The 21,542-nt window shown below is 42.2% G+C and overlaps 1 protein-coding gene across 1 annotated transcript; it reads left to right on the top strand.

Annotated features, from left to right (window-relative positions):
- Positions 1-3,281: 3,281 nt before the first annotated feature.
- Positions 3,282-21,223, top strand: YBX1 (Y-box binding protein 1). The gene is made up of 8 exons (XM_065914909.1): positions 3,282-3,587; positions 4,277-4,340; positions 12,643-12,676; positions 15,389-15,478; positions 15,773-16,075; positions 16,191-16,273; positions 19,686-19,951; positions 20,837-21,223. The coding sequence occupies exons 1-7, from the start codon at positions 3,422-3,424 to the stop codon at positions 19,918-19,920; spliced, it is 975 nt and encodes a 324-aa protein (XP_065770981.1). The 5' UTR covers positions 3,282-3,421; the 3' UTR covers positions 19,921-19,951; positions 20,837-21,223.
- The last annotated feature ends 319 nt before the right edge of the window (positions 21,224-21,542 follow it).

The following is a 21,542-nucleotide window of genomic DNA, read 5'->3' as shown; positions in this document are numbered from 1 at the left end:
AGGGAGGCCTGGTGTGCTGCGATTAGTGGGGTCGCAAAGAGTCAGACACGACTGAGCGACTGAACTGAACTGAATGGTGGGGAAGGCTTTCTAGGAAAAGGGAACTATGTTCTTGGGCCAGAGTCTATTAGAGATGGGGACCCAGTGAGTTTTGCAGAGGAGATTCTTGGAATGAACCCACTGGCTTTTCTCATCTCTTAAAGGTACACACCAGAGCTGTGGTCACTACACTGGGCTCTCAGGGTGACAGGGGGACTAGCAGAACTATGGTGTGGAGAGCTCCCACCTTGAAACAGGAGATGAATTTTGACATGAACTTTCTCCTCAGTGCTTCAGTACCATCTGCAGTGGTAGAGATGTAGTTACGAGGAAAACTAGTTTCTTATTTCTTAAATCGTTCATCTATCTTCATATGCATTGAGCATGAAGAGAGAGCTTAGTAAAGTAATTGGATGAGTAAGTTAAGATACTTTTAAGTAACAGTTTAAGGACAAATGTTACAGAATTTATTTTTCTGCTTGAGAAGCCATCCCTTCAAAGCAGTTATAGGGAAGGTTGCTCACTTATTCTCAGAGGTGCTGCTGCCATTATTCTAAGTGACTTTGTAACTCCACTTTGCAAAAAAGCTCTCAAGTCTATAGGGCACACTTTTAAATGTCCTCACTGTTGGCAGAATTGCCTTTGAGGAAACATTTTCTTTTTAACAGTCAAAAGTCACCTGGAGCTGGAACAGATGAAGAGCAGCTCCGGGGCTGCAGACCTTTTCCTCCTGGATTACTGGCACTGCTGCCAGTGCCGCCACCTCCGATCCATTTTCTACGTCACACCATATTTAATGCATTAAGATACCATGTGTCAAGGACTATGCTAGATGCCTCAGGAACTCCTAGTCCTACAGGGAAGATGTAATGAGTGCAGTACATTAGGAGAGTACATTAGGAGAGGAAGGGTCTCCTAATCTAGTAACACCTGAGGCAAGATGTAGAGGATGAAGAATTAAGCAGGCAGAGAAAGGAAGAACAGAGGGAATAGTATGCAGTAATTCAAAGGAAGCGATTGTAAGGTCACCTGGAAGCTTGGGCAGGGGATGTGAAAGAAGGGTGGAAGTTAAGTTTAGAGGTCATGCAAGGTCCTGCTAACCATGTGAAGGAATCTGGACAATTGTGTGTGTGGTGTCACTGAAAGATTTTAAGTAAGACAGTGTTGTGATTGGTGGTTTCAAAATAACACTGGATGTTGGTGTGGGGACTATTAGAGTAAGAAACAGCGATACTGCCTAGGCCACAGCGGTACTCTAAGCCAGGGTTTGGCAGGCCAGGTATTTTCTATTTTTCAGTGGTTCATGAGCTAAGGACGATTTTTAAATGTTTAAATAGCTGGGGGGAAAGGGTTTAAACAGTTGGAAAATCTAAGTATTTTGTGACAAAAAATTGCATGATATTCACATTTCAGTGTCCGTAAGTTACTTTTTGGGTGGAACACAGATGCACTTGTTTACTGATTGCCTGTGGTTACTTTCAGGCTCTATAAAGTTGAGTGGTTGAGACAGAATCATTTGACTCCTAGAGAAAAAGTGTGCCTACCCCTGCTCTGGGGCTTCCCAGGTGGCTCAGTGGTTTTAAAGAACCTGCCTGTCAATGCAGGAGACATGAGTTCAATCCCTGGGTTGGAAAGATCACCTGGAGAAGGAAATGGCAACCCACTCCAGTATTGTTGCCTGGGAAATCCCACAGACAGAGCAATACGGGCTGCAATCCACAGAGGTCACATAGAGTCGGACACGACTTAGCAACTAAACAACCACCCCTGCAATGAGCACTAGATGATAATGGCCTACAGTAAAGTAGCAGCAGTAGGAATAAAGACTAAATTGGTATTTAGAGATTTTCTATGACTGATTCAGGGAGGCATTTAGGAGGTGGAATTGACAGGATAAATGATACGGATGAGGTAAGGACTACCACACTAGCCTCCTAGGTGGCTTCCCTACTTCCAAGTTTCCAACCCATTCTTTACTCCCTAGCATTACAAAAAAAAAAAAACCACCTCATTCCAGTCCCTATTTCAACTCTAAAATTACCCTTCTCACTATTGCCCTTAAGTTTCAGATAAAATGTTCCTAATTTAACCCTGCCTTCCTGTATAACCCAGCGTCTTCATTCTGGTCCTATGTAACTACTTGCATTTCCCCCAGACCCCGTTCTCTTCTTCCCTCTATGCCTTTGCATAAACCTCCATGTGCTTTAAGTCGACCCTACCTTTTTCCCACGGCCACTCCCAAAACGCTTTGTGCATTAGCAGCGCTGGGGTGTTTGGTATGTCGCATTTTGAATTTGTGCCTTCACCCCTAGGCTGAGTTTAAGAAGGCTGCAACTGGCGAACTTGTCCAACCCCAGGAGATAGCAGACGCCTAATAAAGAACGAAGGTGAAGGGTTTCATCTACATCATGTGGCAACTTCAATTATGGCTGTTGTAAGAATAAAATGCCTAGCTTGCTCAATAAACGTGAGTTGAAATTAAATCTTTTTTGTGGTCAATACAAAAAGACGTGAATACTTGACAAGACAGTCTTGTGCTTGGAAGGCAGGTCCCCATGGACCCCCGCCCTCCGCCCTCAATATTTTTAACAGGGGCTTCCTAATAGCTAGCATGATCCCCCCACCCCCCCGCAGAGTGACCGGTTCGCCGTAAACCGACGCTTTTTGAATGCAGACGTTTAAGTCTGTTCCAGAAACTCTCGGCTATGCCGCGAGTACACGGCCATTGTAGAAAAGACGGCTCTATCTGCAGTAATGGTCTGAGGTCACAGGGACCATATTTGGAGCAGGACGGGAGGGAGGCCTTCTCCACATGCAGCTACGGTGTCGTCGGGCCCCGTTCCAAGCCCCCAGGTCAGGCCGGGTAATCCCGGCGCAGGCATCTGGCCGTACCTTTCCTTCGGCCAGGACACAACCCTGAACTTGGAGCCAGCCCACCCCGGCTGCAGCCTCGTGAAAGTCACGTCCCCTCTAGCCCGTCCTCTCGGGTTCTCTATGGTTCTCGTGGTGACTCTACTCTAATTCTAGTTCCGGTCTCTATGGCGGCAGCAGAGGCAGGAACGGTTGTAGGTCGGCCGAATTAGCCGCCTAAAGGCCAATGAGAGTGGAGGAGTGAAAGAGTATTAGCCAATAGAAACTAGGAGTTGTGGTCAGGTGGTGAGATTGACAACACTACTGACCAGTGAATGCTGCTTAGGGCGGGTCGATCGCAGGGCTTATCCCGCCCGTCCCGCCATTCTCGCTAGTTCGATCGGTAGCGGGAGCGGAGAGCGGACCCCAGAGAGCCCTGAGCAGCCCCACCGCCGCCGCCGGCCTAGTTACCATCACATCCCGGGAGGAGCCGCAGCTGCCGCAGCCGGCCCCAGTCACCATCACCGCAACTATGAGCAGCGAGGCCGAGACCCAGCAGCCGCCCGCCGCCCCCCCCGCCGCCCCCGCCCTCAGCGCTGCCGACACCAAGCCCGGCACGACGGGCAGCGGCGCAGGGAGCGGCGGCCCGGGCGGCCTCACATCGGCGGCGCCTGCCGGCGGGGACAAGAAGGTCATCGGTGAGGACCGGACGTGGACGGGGGTGGGGCAAGGAGGGAAGTCTGGCGGCGGAACCGTTACCCGAAGCGGGGCGAGCCGGCGGGCGCGCGGCCGGCGGGGACCGACTCGGCGGCGCGCGGCCGCCCCTCCCCCAGGCCCCCCCACTCGCGCCCTCGCGGACGCTGGCCCGCCCGGTCCGCGTGCCCGGCAAGCGCGCGCGCGCGCCGCTTCCCGCGCCCCCTGCGGACCCCGCGGGGCCGCGCGCCCCTCCCCCTGTGTGGCCGCGCGCCCCCGGCCGCGTGTGCGGCGGGGTCCCTCCCCTCCGTGCCCGCCAGCCGCGTGCGCCCGGGCCCGCACGCCGTTGTTCCGTCCCCCACCCGCTCCCTTCCGCGTGTACCCTGAGGGCGCGGCGCGCCGCCTACGCAGGCCGGAGTGGGCTGGGCGGCTTCCCCCTTCTCACGTGCTCGCCGCCGCCCGCGGTCCCCGCGCACACCCAGCTCGGGCCCGCGCCCCGGGCCTGCCCCGGAGCCTCTGCTGCGGTGGGTTCACCCACGTGGACCGCGCGGATGGCCGGCGGGCCCTGGGGAAAAAGGCTGTCAGGTGGCCGCGGGCCGCTGCTAGGGAATGCGTGAGCCACCGGATGCTGAAGCGTGGCGGTTTTAATAAAGGACGTCTAGTAATTGTGGGTTTTTTTTCCTCTCTCCTTCAGCAACGAAGGTTTTGGGAACAGTAAAATGGTTCAATGTAAGGAACGGATATGGTTTCATCAACAGGTGAGGTGACCGTCGCTGAAGCCCTGTCCTGCCTCTTTCATTGCTCTCCTCCATATCTGTAAGCTTTACGAACTTGGGGTTGTTGGCGCTTGTGTAGGTTGCCAGCCCTGGTGTAGTGCTAGTGGGGTTTTGTTTTCTTTGGTGACCGAAAGGATTAGGAGACCTAGAGATTGTCTTTGTTTTGTAGCTAAATGTTGATCTCTAGCTAACTTGAAAGGTGCAAAGCGATTTAAAAGGCAAGCGGAGTGAGTGAGCCATCTCTTACCAGTAAGGGGGAACTGGGAAAGCTAAGATCTGGTGTGATTTTGTTAGGCTTAGAACCCTCGCATTTTTATCCGTCATTTTCTATGTTAGTGAAAATGGAATTTGAAAATGTGAGCCGTTGATTATTGTGTAGGTTATTTACAACTTGTTAACCTTTGGAGGTAACGTAATATTTACAATGCAAGTATGTCATTTGGACTAAGGTCTTCTTGCCTTATTCCTCCTACTTCCTTGTCCCCCCAAATCGTACCTGTTAAAGCTTTGGTTGTAGCTTATACAGTGACTTTGGTCCACAATAACATTATTCTTTGTATTTGAAGGCAGAGCTGCAAACTGCATCTTTAGGGTTAATCCTTTGAGTTGTTTGCAGCAGTAGTGATGGTGACGGCAGTTCGCTCCCAGGGCTCTTCGTGGTCCCTGTCAGCCGGGCATCTTTTCCAAGATGGCTGCCCAGGCTGGTAGTGCAGTTAGAGGGGGCAGAGCACTGCATGCCAACAGCAGTGTTGGCCTTTCAGGTATGATGCGGTCGTCTTAGCATTTTCTTTCTTACACCCCTCTTACACTGGATGTTTGAAAGAACTTCAGGAGTAGGAAGTAATACCAAATATTTCTGAAATGGACACTACTGAGGGGAAACCAAGTGGGCAAGATCAAGCCTAGACACACAGTTGGCTGGCGAGAACCCATTAGTTACTCAAACGCTCAGAGAGCAAAAGAGATGGTAAGCATTTGATGGTCTGTTTTCCACGCTTGCAGTTGAGGGGAAACACTATTTTTTTCCAAAATCTTTAGGAATTTTCCATTTGTTCTTACACTGCCTTGGGACAGGCCAAGGCCACAGTTTCTTATCAGTTTTTTGATAATCGGTTACTGGCGAGGAAGGAAGGGACTGCTTTGATGCCAGTGTTTGACCACTTTTTAGGTGATCTCTAAATTTGTTAGTATTTGAGTCTTACTCTGATTCTCCTTACTGGCCTCACCCTTAAACCAGTAGTTTTCAAATTTGTGTGCTTGCTTTGAAAGGGTAAAAGTGCACATTCCTGAGTTCTTTTCAGCTTAGATTCATTAGGTCTGGGGTACATTTTCTAAGGCGAATTTCAGGTGATTATAGTCTGTGAGCCTTAGCTTGAGAAACACTGCTTTTGACCTTTGACCCAGTGTGGTGATAAGCTATCACAGGTGTGCCTATTAGGAGTGATCTATAATTTGCAGCCTTTTAAGTAATTTGTGTGTGTGTTTTCAAGATTGTAGCATGTATGTGCCTTCTGTTTTACTGCATTTGTTAAATGGATCTAGATTATATTTGTAAGTGAACAATTGATAATCCAAGATAAAAGCAGTTCTTCCCGTTCTAAGTTTATTCTGTGAGATACCATTTCTTTATCCATCTAACTTGTCATCAGTCCTTTTTGATCATCAGATAGGGCAAGTTAAAAGTAAGTTGGCTTTTAATGATCCTTTGTTTGGATTGTCTTAACCACAGTGTTTTGTCAAACTAACTGGTTCAGATAAATGTGCTTCACATTTCTAAACTGATCGTCTCAGTAATTCAGAGACTTGAACAAGACCCTGTAAAACCTAACAGAAGTTAAGTTCAGGAGAGGTTTACCTTGCTTAAGGGAAAATGTATAGCAAGTGGTTCAGGGCTGTAGGCACCTGGCTTTCCTGAGAGAAGAGTGTGTGTGTGATGTGTGCTGTTTTGGGGGATGCCATGTATGGGATGATTTGTATAGCTCTAATTTTAACCTTGGAATTCTATGAATTACGTATTTTAGGTTCTTAAGTTTTTACAGTTTGTTAAAAATACATTTTTAATGTAAAAGTCCCCTTTAAGAGAATGTATTTTCATTATAAACTTTTTCTAGTCTGTTATTGCTTGTGTAATTGTTAAAGCTTTTAAGGATTGTATTATATGAAAGGTGCCAAACAAATAAGACTGTGTTGATTTTAACACAGCAAATTTTTTGGCTTTGTTTTCTTAGGCTATGTAGTCTAGGAATTCATTGTTATTCCTTTGTGTTCTGTGACTGCGGAAGATAATTAGATTATGTGACTAAAGCGGTTATTAACCCCTAGAATTATTTTTCATTTTATAATGAAAAACTTGACTCAAAACTATTGGAGATAGCATTATAAGGATGGCATGGGGTCAGTGGTTTCAGGGTTTGATTCTCTGATTTTGAATCTAGAAACTCTTTCCTTTTTTTGCTTCCAGGTGTTGAGGATTAATCCATGCTCACCAAATTTAAGAAAGATTGACATGGATCAGTTAACAATTTATTTTCCAGTTGGACATGCATCTTTTAGTGACCAGAATAGAAATATGTTCCTGTTATCCATAGTAGTTAAAATGCTAAATTAATTCTAAGGGATGGCCAAGAAATGTGGAGTGAAGAGAATAAAATACAGAAGAGATCACAAACTGGTAATGTGCTTAATCTCTAAGTTTTTTAAGAGCTATTAGTTTAGTTTTGGGGCCTTTAGTTCCAAGTAAATGAAGATCAGCTTGCCATGAGTGTTACGCCTGTGATTGGGGTGTGCATTCTCTTTTACCACATTTTTCAGGCTTAGTTTTCTCCTGTTGTTTACTTCCTTTCCTGCCTGGCCTCTGTTAATCTGCATTTGTGTTTATTACCTATTACCCAGGGCCTAGGAAAGTCTCAGCTGTCCCCCCCTAGAAAAATACTATATCATGGCTCTCAGGTTTGGTCTCCCTTCAGGGGGCCTCCCTATTGGGGATTTCATGTGTATATAACTCATTCTTCATTACAGTGGTGGTAAACGAGTAGCTAGTGTTTATCAGATATTTATGCCAGGAACTATAGTAAATGCTTAAAGTCAACTAATAGGATTTAATCCTCGGCATTTCAGGTATAGGTACTATTCAATGGCCCAGAGAGTAAACTTGCTCCAAGAAGTGTGGTTAGTAAGTAGCAGAGCTCAGATTTGAACTTATTTTCTCACATTGGAGTTTATGTGCCTTAATTGCTATTATGCTCTCTGCCTGGTCTTCAGTTTGTTTGTTTCCACATGGCTATAGATTGGAGGTGGGGTGGTGTTCTTGGCCATTTGAAAGGTTCTTAAATGATATCTGTCCTGTCACTGGGGCTCCTGTATGCTGCTAGTTCCCCAGATTTGAAAGGCTTTCTACTTCTCACTGCCTGTTTTCATGTAGTTAGGGATTGCCATAGTATAGTTCTAGTTTAGTGTGCGGATTGTTTACCTTATATTGGGAAGCAATTAAGGAATTAAAGGAGAGAGTACTAGGCTTTATCTTTAAACTTATTCTGTTTTTATGTGATCTGTGAATCAGGAACCAGTTTTGCCTTTTAAATGTTGTTTAAGAAAGAGGAAAATATACAGCAGTCTGTGACCCTGCAAAGCCTGTTTTGTTTTAAATATTTACTTGGCTGCACTGGGTCTTAGTTTTCATGTGGAAACCTAGTTCCTTGACCAGGAATCGAACCCAGGCCCCCTTGCATTGGGAGTGTGGCATCGTGGCCCACCAGGGAAGTCCCACAAAACCTGCTAATTTTAAAAGTTTGTAGACCTGTAGAAAGATGATTGCCAAGCCTCTTAGGCTATTAAAGTCAAAGTGATTATAGCTTGATCACATGGGAAGAGCCAAGAAATCATAGGTAGTCTAACATAAATGAGTAAATGCTTGTGGCACTAGAGAAAACTTGAAGATTTGATGGTGTGCTAAGGAGGCTGGAGTCATTAAAAGACACTTGAGTGGTCCCCAAAGTCTGATGTGTCATTGGCAGTCTTTTCAAACACAGACTGTGGTTCTTAAGGCGGTGGCTTGTATGCAGAGCGCTTTAGGATTGATTCCTGTGCTGATTGTTGGGCACTGATCGTCAGTTGGCCAGAAGTCATTTCACCAAGTTGTTGAGTTGAAACTTTTGTTCTTATAGCTATAGGATTATAAATTAATTTATGCTCTTGGGCATGTTAAATTATTATTGGCTTGGTGTGGTGGTCTTCAGATAATGGCGTAACAGCATTTGTTGACAATTGTGGCTAGATAGGCTTACATATGGTATGTCTCCTTTCAGGCAATACTGTGGATTGGCACCTAGTAAAAAGAATGTTTCTTAAAATTTGAAAAGTTGGCTACATGCTTTTTTACCTTCATTGTGCTACATTAGGGACTTTGAAGAGCCTTTCATTTTCTTTAGATCCCTGCAGGACTTCCTTTTTCTTTGGCATTCTCTTAACTTAAAATGGCATCCCCTTTTCTTCAGTCTCGTGCTGTCTGTGTGATTTCTTTTTCCTTGATGTCACTACTGTGTTATATGCTGGATGAGAACAAAATTATATCAGTACTTTAGATAGGTGAAAAGGCTGTGTTTTCATTTAGAAATTTTTTTTTCAGTAGTGACTGTTCTGTGAACACCAAGAAATAGAGTGGAAGAACACAGTACACACTCTCTTGACTGCTGGGGAATGGAAGGACTGGTGTCTGGTGCATGGAATGACACTGTTGGAATATTGTAAATCCGTGCTGTCCGATACAGTAGTAGACACATGCGGCTGTTGAGCGTTTGAGAAACTGAATGTAAAATACTTCAATAGTGAGTGTTGACCATGATATTGAAATGATCAAATTCATTTTACTTTCCTTTTTTTTAAGGCCACTAGGAAACAAACTTAGATATTTGACTTCACAAATAGGGCAGCTTGCCCAAGATTATGTAGTTAAGAATGGGAGTAGCCAGGATTCCAACCTTGGCTCCACTGATTTTGGTAAGGAGCTCATAACCATTGTGTTCTATATCCCATCTTGCCACTCTTTCCTCCTCCTTTGATTGACATGCCTTAACATACTCTAATATGCAACTGTGTTTGGTAATTCAGCTGCTGTATTAGACTGAATGGTGGTGGCCTTCTAGATGGAAATTCTTGAGGGTAGACCATGTCTTATTTTTATTTCTGGTGCTTAGCACAATGCCCAGTTAGCTAGCACAGGTAAATACTCAGCATTATTAAAGAATTGGATGAGGCCCTTTGGGTTTGCTGTTCTTCACTGTCAGTCCTGTGGCCTGTGGTAGATCAGAGGAGGAACTAATAAGGCGGAATAATAGGAAAGAATAAACTTCGGAAAAAAGTTAAAAGTGGCAGTAATTGGGAATCAACAAACCCACACAGAACAGAACTGGTTTTATGTGGCTTGTGAGCAAAGAATGGGGTTTGCATTTTCCATGTGTTGATGGTAGTGGGGGGCAGTATGTAGCAGAATCCTGGTCCAGTTACACAGAATATAACTGTACTGCAGGTGAGGGTGTGTACGGGGTTCTTGTTATTTATTACTGTCCTCTCCCAAAATTAGAGAAACCATATGCTGTAATCTACCTTGAAAGCAGAAATACGTAAAGATTTCCAAACAGGTCCTTTTTGAGTTCTCAACATGATAAGGACCAGGGCCTGTAGAATCAGATTCTACCAATTATTTTCCTAATTTGTAGGATGGGTGGTAATATAAATAAAAGCACCCACCTTGGCATTGTGAGGATTGGTATGGTAAAATGCTTGCCAAAGTATCTGGAACTTAAACCCTCACAGTATAAACTATTAAGGTATCTAAGCTTTTCCCCTGTATAACAAGTTGCAACTAGATTAACTGACTAGAGAAGTATTTGGTGAGTTTTTTTTAATTCCTTTTACAACCCAAAGTAAAATTCATAGGCAACTGCTTTTCTTTTTATTGTGGTGTGTATTTTCAGTCTGTAAATGCCTCTTTGCAGCTACATTAGAAAAAATGATATTGGCTACCCAGATGCATGGGCAGCAGCATTGTTAGTAATGAAAAATCCCTCTCTTAAAAGTTGCCTTCTTTTTTTAAGGAAATTTTAATGCATATTAAAACCATAAAGTACTCCCCCCCCCCCCAAAACTCAAGTAATAAATTTATTTACATGAACGTCCAGTACTAAATATCCTTTACCTTAGTCATCTAGCAAGTCTTATATCCTTTACTTCCATTAGTGAAAGTACTATCCCCCTCTCTTTGGAACAACCTTAGAGCTTGAAATTCAGTCGTAATGCATTTGAAAACTAATGGTAGCTATGGAATTGTGTGATGTATGTGGACCTATTTGACAGATGGCTGTTAATTCCTAAGTGTTCTAATACTCAATGAGGCTTCCCTGGTGACTCAGTGGTAAAGAATCTACCTGCCATTGTCGGAGACTCTGGTTTGATCCCTGGGTTGGGACGATCCCCTGGAGAAGGAAATGAGAGCCCACTCCGGTTCTCTTGCTTGAGAAATCCATGGACACAAGAGCCTGGCAGGCTACAGTCCGTGGGCTTGCAGAGTCAGACACGACTTAGTGACTAAACAGCAATACTCAACTAGTTTATAGGGTCAGTTTTCAGTCACCCTGCCTTGGGTGGGAGTGTGTGTGTGTTTGAAGATTTTAAATTAATCCTGTTTCCATAAATGTCCTCGATGCTATATGGAGTCTTTGGTGCATAAATACTAGAATACTGAGTCCTTTCTCAACTCTGACCGACTGAAAACAGGGTGGGGTGAGTAGGTAAAGGTCTAGAAATGTTGCTCCTCCAGTGGTTCTTTTTACTAATAGTATCATCACATTAATTCCCAATCTCTAGAAAGTCAAATCATTCACCACTGCCCCCTCACTTCTAACATTCACTCATTCACAGTTTTTCCCCTATTAAGTTAAGAACGGTATCTCAAATCTACTCCCTCACCCACACAGCCACAAAAGCTGGGTCATATTCTCCAGCCACTTTGAACTCAACTTGAATTTGCTAGTTGTTGGTTTTACTCATGTCCATGACCTCTCCACTGGGAACATCATTCTCATTTTCTAGTGAACTCATTCAAGATTCAGGGCGAATGTTGCTTCCTTTAACACTTACTTGTGAAGCCCTGAAGCAATATTTCAACCATATTTGCTTAACAACGAACTAAAGATTGGTGTGGGTTTCCCAGGTAGTTGAGTGGTAAAGAATCTGCCTGCAGTGCAGGAGACCTAGGTTCAATCTCTGGATTGATTGGGAAGATCCCCTGGAGAAGGACATGACAACCCACTCCAGTATTCTTGTCTGGGAAATCCCATGGACAGGAGCCTGGTGGGCTACAGTCCGTGGGGGTCACAAAAGAGACAACTAAACAGCAACAAAGATTGGTGTAAAAATGGTGTCTTGAAGTAACAGAGGGTTGTGTACTAGTGAAAAGTTGCGTTCCATCTTCACTTTCTTGGTTTTCTGGCACAAACAATGCTTGCCATGTGAATGATGTTGGTATTGGTAGTGTTCGTATTTGTACTTCCACTATAATCTGTCGCTTTATTTTAATCAGTACTTTATTTTTAAGAGCACTTTCTGTTCATGGCAGAGTCGAACAGAAAACACATAGTTCCCATGTACCCCAGGTCTACAGATTGTATCCATGACCACCTCTGCTATACTGTACCAAGTGATACATTTGTTAAAATTGATAAATCTACATTTGACACCATTATTGCTCAAAGTCCATAGTTTATATTTAGGACTCACTCCTGGTATTGTATATTCTGAGGTCATCCTTATGACCCTCAGTGAAAGTTGAGAGTTGGGAATGGTGAAGATGAAGTAGGAGGGAAGCTAGCAATTGATGAGAGTATGTTCGTGATCTCTTCTACTTAAGGTAGTAACCATGCTCTTAGAGGTATGAATGGCTTGTGCTGGAATACATTTAGTGTTTAGTAGAATGAGAAGTGACAATATATGTTGCTAGTCACTTCTGTCCTCTTAATGGCTTTGTAGGACACTTTTTATTTGTCTTTTTCCTTTTTTAATCCTTCTAAGGTTGGTGGTGAGACAGTTGTTAGTAAAACCATTGTGACTTACTGGTACTGGTTGTGTTTTTGTTTCTATTCTTAATTTACTTCCTAATGGCTGGTTGGCAGCCAGGAAAGTCTCTAAAAGGGAGGGGAAGGCCCAGAGGATCAAGTGTATTCTTAATCTTTGACAACATGAAATGTAGTGTTCAGTTTTCTAACTTGTTCTACTTGGTTCTGTCTTGTAGGAATGACACCAAGGAAGATGTATTTGTACACCAGGTGAGTGCTCCTGTGGCTGTTTACACTTCTCGCTTAACGCTTGTGAGAAGAAAAGGGTGTGTGTCTTCTGAACTATTGTTCCTTGTAAAAAAGGTTTATTAAGTCCACTTACCAGACAATTTAGTTCCCACAGGAAGAGGGGTAGTACAGCTTAAATGTGTACATTAAAACATTGTGTTGGCAGTTCACTTAATTAAAATAGGCCTTTCGTGTTGGTATTTTGTTTTGTTAATAGCTGTAGCTTTTTAAAAATGTTGAATCTACTTGATTCCTTACACTGAATTTTCAAACCTTATTTCAGACAAACTGAAAACCTCCATTAATCTAAATTTGAACTATACTGTTGCTGTCCATAACACGAAGTTTGACATGTTCTCAAATGCTGTTAGAATTACCTCTGACAGATGACAGTAATGATGGGGGAAATAGGCCAAAGCTGCAAAGTATGTTGATCTGAGACAAATGTTGAAAAACTGGACATTATAGCATAGATCCTTCTGTTTATTCTAAAGTACTTTGACTAGGTAAGATGTTTTTATGTTAGGGGAATTTTTACCAGCTTGGGAAATTTAGAAATCCTTGCTAGTTTAAGGTTAAGTGAAAGGGTGGTATGGCAAGGTTGGTGATTACTTATTAAATAGTTTTTAGATTAGCCTCAGTGTTTGAGAGGAAAAAACTGACAGGATAGGTGCTACATGCCAAACTTTCCTCCACAAGTACTATTTAAGGAAAGTATTTTGGGAAACTTTAAACATTAAGAAGTTTATTGTTTAAGTAAGCCTCTGCCAAATGAACACTAATATTTCGACCTTAAGTATATCAGGCTTAATTGGACTTAATTTTCTTCAGAGGAATGCAATGGGTAGGAGAAATGTTTAGGAATGCATACTGCTATGAATTCCACCGGGGCAGTGGGTGGTTTTCTTTTTTTACTAAGACTATTGAAATTTTATTGACTTGTATTGAAAATCACTCTTTAAGAACGTTTTAACCACTGTACTGTAATGTAGACATCAAAAGACAGTCAGTCTCCACACTCGTGCCGTTATTCAGGCAGCTGCTTGGCTGGCAGCATACTTCCTTGGAAAGGCTGCCTTTGGAAAGGTGTTGTATAGCTCTCTGCATTGACCTGTAGACCACTCAATGGCAATTGAGGGGGAAACCAGGTCAGTTTCGAGGTATATCCAAAACCCTGTTGAGTAATCACAGGGTCAAATATTAAGTATGGAAACATTTAAATTCTAAACAAATACAGGACTGCTCAGGCAAAATATTGTATTAAAAAACAAATGTTTGTTTTATAAAATTGAATACCAATACTTAATCTGTTTCTTACTTCCTTCTGCATTTTCGAAGGAATTTGCATACTTGGGTACAAGAGACAGACAGCAAGGCTTGCCAGTCTTGCTCCCTGTGGGCAACAGTGAAGTATCTGGGAATGTGCAGGAGAGAATTGATACTGACCAAAATAACAGTTTGGGATTTTAATTAACCCATATTTCTGCTATCCCCTATGACTGCAGATAATTGAGAGTTACATGAAAGGTATGAAAACTTTGTGACAGTTTAGATGACAGATGAGATCAATTATTTGGCTGAACACATGTCACCCACTTGTACCAACCCACAAGTTGTCACCAATATGCTTTCCTCTTTATTTTGGAGGTGATTTCAAAATTTAGTTGTTTCTTAGGACTTTGGCTGCTCAGGTCTTGGTGGTGTTACAAGGAGACTGCAGTTCTGGGCAACTTTAGCTTAATTGGCTTCAGATTTGTTGGTTGTCCTCCCTCCTCTGGAATGGAAATGCATGGGTGATCCCGTAATAGATACTGCTGTGATATAGTAGAATGAACATGGGATTTGGAGTCCCGAGACCTGGATTTAGAAAGTCCATACTCTGCCACACTGTGTGACCTTGGGCAAGTCACCTGACTTTTAAAGCCTATTTTATTACCTTAAAAGAGGAATGAATAATGATGCCTCACATCATCTTCATAATGCGATTGAGTGGGTAATGCATGAAAGTACTTTATGGAAATATTACAAACGTGAGATGTTATTCTTCCCCTTTAGTTTTGTTATGCAAGTCTGGAGAATGAGTAACAATGAGAGATTTAATGTATTCTGGGGAGGTAATAACCAACAGAATATTAAAAGTGGCATAGTTAATTCATGGGAATTGCATTTCCATTGAAGTATTCCCACAGTCAGGTTGGAAGGGATTTTGGTTGACATTTGTAACAGTTTGATATGGTAACACAGGGACAAAGTTGGTTTGGTCAACTTAGAAGCATGCAAAACTAAACTCGCCTGTCATCTAAACTGGCCCTGTGTGGGGCTAGCTTCTACTATTGAGTGCAGTCTTTGGGGATAGGTGGATATCCTCATTTTGTTCAAAGCTACATATAATGCTTTTGCAAAAAGCATTTTAAAATATATGTTTATAGTTGTGTTTGTCTTGCGTGTTAAATTACTTGTTTTAGTTTGGAAAATAGTGATAAAATGCTGGGGCCTTGTAAGATTGGAGTATTTTGATTGAGGTTGGGGGTAGCACTGGTCCTTGTTTTCCTAAATTTATTGATGGTTTGGTCTTATTTAAAGCTAACTTTACATGTATATCCAAGTTAAAATAATATTGACTCTGGTACATTTTAAATGAAAAAGCACATTATTCTCCCCTGTTAATCTATTTTTGGAATGTGATATTACTAGACTGCCATAAAGAAGAATAACCCCAGGAAGTACCTTCGCAGTGTAGGAGATGGAGAGACTGTGGAGTTTGATGTTGTTGAAGGAGAAAAGGTGAGGATGCTTTTTGTGTAAAGGTTTGACTTGAGTATGGAAATATTTTGGAGAGCTCATCCTTCAGGATGGTGGCTCTAAGGTGGATGGACGGGTTAGGTGACCACTGAACACAGGCGCACCGACCCTAGCGTGCTGGCTGCGGTTAGAGGGCCACCTCTTCAGAACAGTGAGGAGCTAGTTAATCGTTTCTATGCGCCCCTGGCCACAGAGACCCTTTTGTTTTTTTGTGTGTAAGTTTTGTTGAGTGTCCTTAATTCCGTTGTCACTATCACTATATGATGGCTTTTGTAGGGTGCGGAGGCAGCAAATGTTACAGGCCCTGGTGGAGTTCCAGTGCAAGGCAGTAAATACGCAGCAGACCGTAACCATTATAGGCGCTATCCACGTCGCAGGGGTCCTCCACGCAATTACCAGCAGAATTACCAGAATAGTGAGAGTGGGGAAAAGAATGAGGGATCGGAGAGCGCTCCCGAAGGCCAGGCCCAACAGCGCCGGCCCTACCGCAGGCGGAGGTTCCCACCTTACTACATGCGGAGACCCTATGGGCGTCGACCACAGTACTCCAACCCTCCTGTGCAGGGAGAAGTGATGGAGGTAAATGTGATTTTATTTACTTTTAACTGCTGCTGTATTCAGACTTTTGTCTGGTTGAGTTTTGGTGCTAATGTAAATTGAGTAAAATTTGGCTTGATTTCCATTGCCTTTTCAGGGTGCTGACAACCAGGGTGCAGGAGAACAAGGTAGACCAGTGAGACAGAATATGTATCGGGGTTATAGACCACGATTCCGCAGGTATGGTTTGCATTTAAATTTTTTTCAAGCATGTATTATGACTCAGCAGCAGCATGCTTCTTCTGCAGGCTTTTTCAGTCATTTGTCTGTTAACACTTCACATTTTCTTTCATCAGATGCCTAAGAGGTGAACGTGAAGTCAGTTATCTTTGAGAATGTGTTCTTTGCATCTTTGCTGGCACTGGTTAAAAAACAGCTTTATAGATGTGGTCTACTTTTTGCAGTTGGTTTTGTTGTTGTTTTACTCTAATGAGGGCATGGAATTTCCCATTTCTGTCCTTTAACAGGTAAGAGAATAGTAGTTTAAACTGCATTGTATTATAACTTTAAGACCTGATTCATTGGGAGGGAGAAAAGTAAAGGTAAGCATACCTTTTTAACGGAAGCTGTTTAATTATTAGAGGAATTAGGGTAGAGCTTCACAGGCCAAACAGGTTTAATGCATATACGTAGTAAAAGGTCTTAGAATATTGAGTCTCCAGATGTGATCCCTAAAACTAACAGGTAGCATACTCTTGTAAACCTAGACATAGATACCTCCTTGAAATACTGCAAACAGTCACAGTATCAGCTCTTAGTGATAAATGTTTATCTGTGATAGTAATAAATGACCTAAAATGGGCTTTCATGCTCTGTCCCTTTAAATCCCAAGGGTAGCATCCTTGGTCTACTTTTTGTTACGTTGTAGAACTTCTCCAATTTTCTACCTAGTTTCATTGGTGTGTTTAAAAACAGCTCATGAATTTTTGTTGAGTGCTTCAGTTTTACTGTTTGCCTTTTGGTTTAAGTTAGACTTAATGGTTTCATTTGAATATATTTATTATAATGAATGCAGGGCTTTCCAAACTTATATTTAGTCAAGAATTTTTTGTTTGAGTAGTAAATGGCACATACTACTTTATAATCCAGGGGGTGAAATGATTGGTGCAGATCTAAGAGCAAATTGTGGGAAATCTGAAATCAGTATAGCAGGAGTTTTGCTGAAAGGAAGACAGATGAGGTGGCAGTAAAGTGAAAAGAATCATTAAGAAAGGATTTTTTTTGTTTGTTTGAGAAGTAAGAGCTTATTTGTAGGCTGAAAAATGCAATTTTGTTTATTTTTAAATGCAATTTTTTAAAAAGGATACTTGTCAGAGAATTATCTGCCGCAGCTATCTTCAGTTAGGATTGGGTTTGGTCCACGTAATGGGTTGGTCTTTCGCTGGGAACCGTGGATGTTGCATGTGTAAAAAGCCAGAGTTTATGAGCACCAGTGTGTTGGTGAAGTCAAAAGGAAAGGGGTGAGAGGTTTGGGACAAATATATGAAATTATCTCAAGAAGAGAAATAGAGGAAATCAAATAACAGTGATAACAGATTTAAAGTGGGTCCACCAAACACGCTTGTGTTTTTCCAGCCATTTTGAGCAGCAGCTTCAGATTAAGCAGGGTTAGATCGTTCAGCATTTGTCTACTCAGAGATACTGGGTTTGGGTTTGGTGATAATCCTTAGTAGTAGACCTTATACTTGGAGACAAAGGAGAGAAAAGGATTAAGGAAGAGTTAAGGGACAGAATGAGTGATAGGATTGTTGGATTATAGGTCCTAGTGGAAATGAGAGTGGGAGAACAAGACTCCTGGAATACACCAGGAAAATAAGTAAAGGGTGACTAGAGAGTGGATTGGTTGAAACTTGAGAACCTAAGTAGCAAACAAGAATTGCGTGGGAGGTAAAGAATCTAAAAGCTCATGTTATATGGAACTGTCCTGATCATTACAATAGGAAAAGGGTAATAAAATGGAATATGACATTAAGATATGAGAGGTGGGGTTTTAGAATTCACTTAGAAGCCACAGTGATAAGGGGTGGGACAACCACCACTGGAAGGCTACAGGGGAGGGCCAGGGCAGTTTTGCCAAGGACTGGTCAGGAGTTCCCAAAAATATGGGAAAACCATTTCAGAAGAGGTGGGGGGAGGTTGGGAGGGGTAGGTGGAAGATTGGAGGGGTTAGAGGTAAAAAATGGAATCTTAAATGGGAAGTTAGAGCTGGGATGACCTATACAGGTATAAAAGGCATGCTAATAATCTTGGTGTTTAAAGTGTGTGACTCAGTGGTTTTTAGTGTATTCGCAAAGTTATCCAACCAATGGCTAATTCCAGGCATTTTCATCATGTCCCCCCTCCAAAAGAAAAAAAAAGGCCATGTATTCATTAATAGTCACTCTCCATTCCCCTCTACCCCAGCTCCTGGCTACCACTAATCTGCTTTCCTTACCTCTGTATTTGCCTAGTTTGGACATTTTTCTGTCTGGCTTTCACCTTGTGTATTTTAGTCATTCATGCCTTTATCATTAGTACTTGATTTCTTTTCTTTTTTTTTTTTTTTTCATTTATTTTTATTAGTTGGAGGCTAATTTCTTTACAATATTGTAGTGGTTTTTGCCATACACTCACATGAATCAAGCCATAGATTTACATGTGTTCCCCATCCCGATCCTGCCTCCCTCTTTAGTGCTTGATTTCTTTTTATGACCAAATCAGGTTCCATTGTATGGATATCACATTTTGTTCTTCCTTAACTTGGTTGATGGGCATTTGGGTTATTTTCGCATCTTGTTGTGAATGTTAAAATAATGCATGATGGATATTGTTTTGGATACAGTTCTAGAAGTAGAACTGCTAGGTCATTTAGTCACCAAGCTGTTTTCCAAAGCTGCTGCACCAGTTTATATTCACACCAGCCAGCAGTGCATTGAGGGGTTTCTCCACACCCTCCCCAATGATTGTTTTCAGCCTTGGGATTGTGGCTTTCCTGGTGTGTATGAAGTAGTTTTGATTTGCCTTTCCCAAACTAATGGTTGCTATGTACTTTGATTTATATGAAGATGATACCTTTTCTCTGGTTTTGATTTCTGCTTTTTTAAACAAATGTTCATCTATAAAGATTAGCACTTGTTTCCAAACCTGGTTACTTTAATACTCGTGTTTTTAAAAGGCATCAGAGTATTGATGGTGTTGTACAGCTTTAGTCCTTTCATGGCTAACTTTGGAATAGGTTATACTATGGGCATTTTGAGTAATATGAGTGTGTTGTTCAGTCACTAAATCGTGTCCAAGTCTTTGTGGCCTCATGGACTGTAGCACTCCAGGGTCCCCAACCTTCACTATCTATGGATATATTGGGTATATATATGGATGTATTGGGTAATATGAGACTATTAAAATCAGTTTTAAATGGTCATCTTAGTTTACATTTCCATATCCTTTTACCAAGTCGTTGTGCTCAATTTGTGAAGTAAAAACCAAGTTTACTCTTTCAATTTTGATAAATTGCCTGCATACCACTTGATAAACAGAAAGGGCGGGTGTGTTAACCTGGTGACTTGATTAAAGAAGGTTTTATCATTGCAAGTTTCCACAATGTTCATTCCAGGGGCCCTCCTCGCCAAAGACAGCCCAGAGAGGACGGCAATGAAGAAGATAAGGAAAATCAAGGAGATGAGACCCAAGGTCAGCAACCACCTCAACGTCGGTACCGCCGCAACTTCAATTACCGACGCAGACGCCCAGAAAACCCTAAACCACAAGATGGCAAAGAGACAAAAGCAGCCGATCCACCAGCTGAGAATTCGTCCGCTCCCGAGGCTGAGCAGGGCGGGGCTGAGTAAATGCCGGCTTACCATCTCTACCATCATCCGGGTAAGTAAGATGGCCTTCTGGCTTCTAGGCAGTCATGAGTGATATCGTTAATGAAAGAGAGGAAAACCCAGTTCATCAGGTAAAGTAAGCCACTTAAACTTACCGTGTCTTCTACCCAAACTAATCTTAAGATGATTTGAATGTCATTTTGTTAATGGACTATATATCAGAGCCATGCTTTGATATATACATTGTATCTTGTGTATTAGGGCTTTTTGTCAACTTTCTTGGATGATTTTACCAGTAAGTTGGAGAAGGAAATGGCAACCCACTCCAGTATTCTTGCCTGGAAAATTCTATGGACAGAGGAGCTTAGTGGGCTGTAGTCCATGGGGGTCACTAAGAGTCATGACTCGTGACTGAGTGCACACACAAACACCAGTGAGCTGAGGAAGGTCTTCCTAACCCTACCCTAACAAAGTAATTACATTGTGACATTCTTCATTTTCAAAAATAAGTGGGATAGCTACTCAGATTAAAAACGTAGGTGATGGTGACCAGTATGGTCTGTTTGAGGAAAGTGGTGACTTTGGCATTATATCATCAATTCTAAAATTAAGAGGATTCCCTTTTCACTTGATTCTAGGAGACATGTATTTGTCTCTCTTTGGGTCTAGAATTACCATTTTCAGCCAGTGAGACTCCCCCCGCCCCGCCCCCCCCCCCCCCATTTTGAGTATCAAAAGGTCATTCAGAATCTGAGTAACCATTCTTATTATATAGCAATGCCCACTCCTGTTATGAACTGCTGTGTAAAGGTAAACCAATATGAAGTGTGTTAATACCTTCCCTACCTAGCTCATTTGATCTGGAGCAATTTGATATACTAAAAGATTGCAGTGAACTGTGGAAGGTAATTTAAAAACTTCTTTTTTCCTCTTGCAGTTTAGTCATCCAACAAGAAGAAATGAATATGAAATTCCAGCAATAAGAAATGAACAAAAGATTGGAGCTGAAGACCTTAAGTGCTTGCTTTTTGCCTGTTGACCAGATAACTAGAACTATCTGCATTATCTATGCAGCATGGGGTTTTTATTATTTTTACCTAAAGACGTCTCTTTTTGGTAATGACAAACGTGTTTTTTAAAAAAAAAAAGCCTGTTTTTTCTCAATACACCTTTAAAGGTTTTTAAATTGTTTCATATCTGGTCAAGTTGAGATTTTTAAGAACCTCATTTTTAATTTGTAATAAAAGTTTACAGCTTGATTTTTTCAAAAAAAAAAAGTCAACAAACTGCAAGCACCTGTTAATAAAGGTCTTAAATAATTGTCTTTGTTGTATATTTCTGCCTTGCTTCATTTTAGTGTGTAAGTACTCAGCTGGGTATTAGCTTAAATCTCTGCAGATAGGTGATACTCAGTGGTATTTATTCAAGGAAATGTTCTTAAAATGTGTGATCGTTTGTTGAGTAGCATACCTGTACTGAAAATTAGAAAAGATTTGCTCTGATAATCCAGCCTTTTTCCTTTCGGTGAGTTCCTTTTACTGGGAGGCAGTGGTAAAGAGAGGGCATGCTCTAGTGGAGACTAACAGGACTATGAGTTATTTCAGCCTCCAGGTTGGACACCCACCTTAGTTAGCAGATGTCTG

The sequence above is a fragment of the Muntiacus reevesi genome, chromosome 1 (genome assembly GCF_963930625.1).
Source record: "Muntiacus reevesi chromosome 1, mMunRee1.1, whole genome shotgun sequence".
Lineage (NCBI taxonomy): Eukaryota > Metazoa > Chordata > Mammalia > Artiodactyla > Cervidae > Muntiacus > Muntiacus reevesi.
Note: the sequence above shows the minus strand (reverse complement) of the source record. Positions and strands in the feature narration are given on the sequence as shown.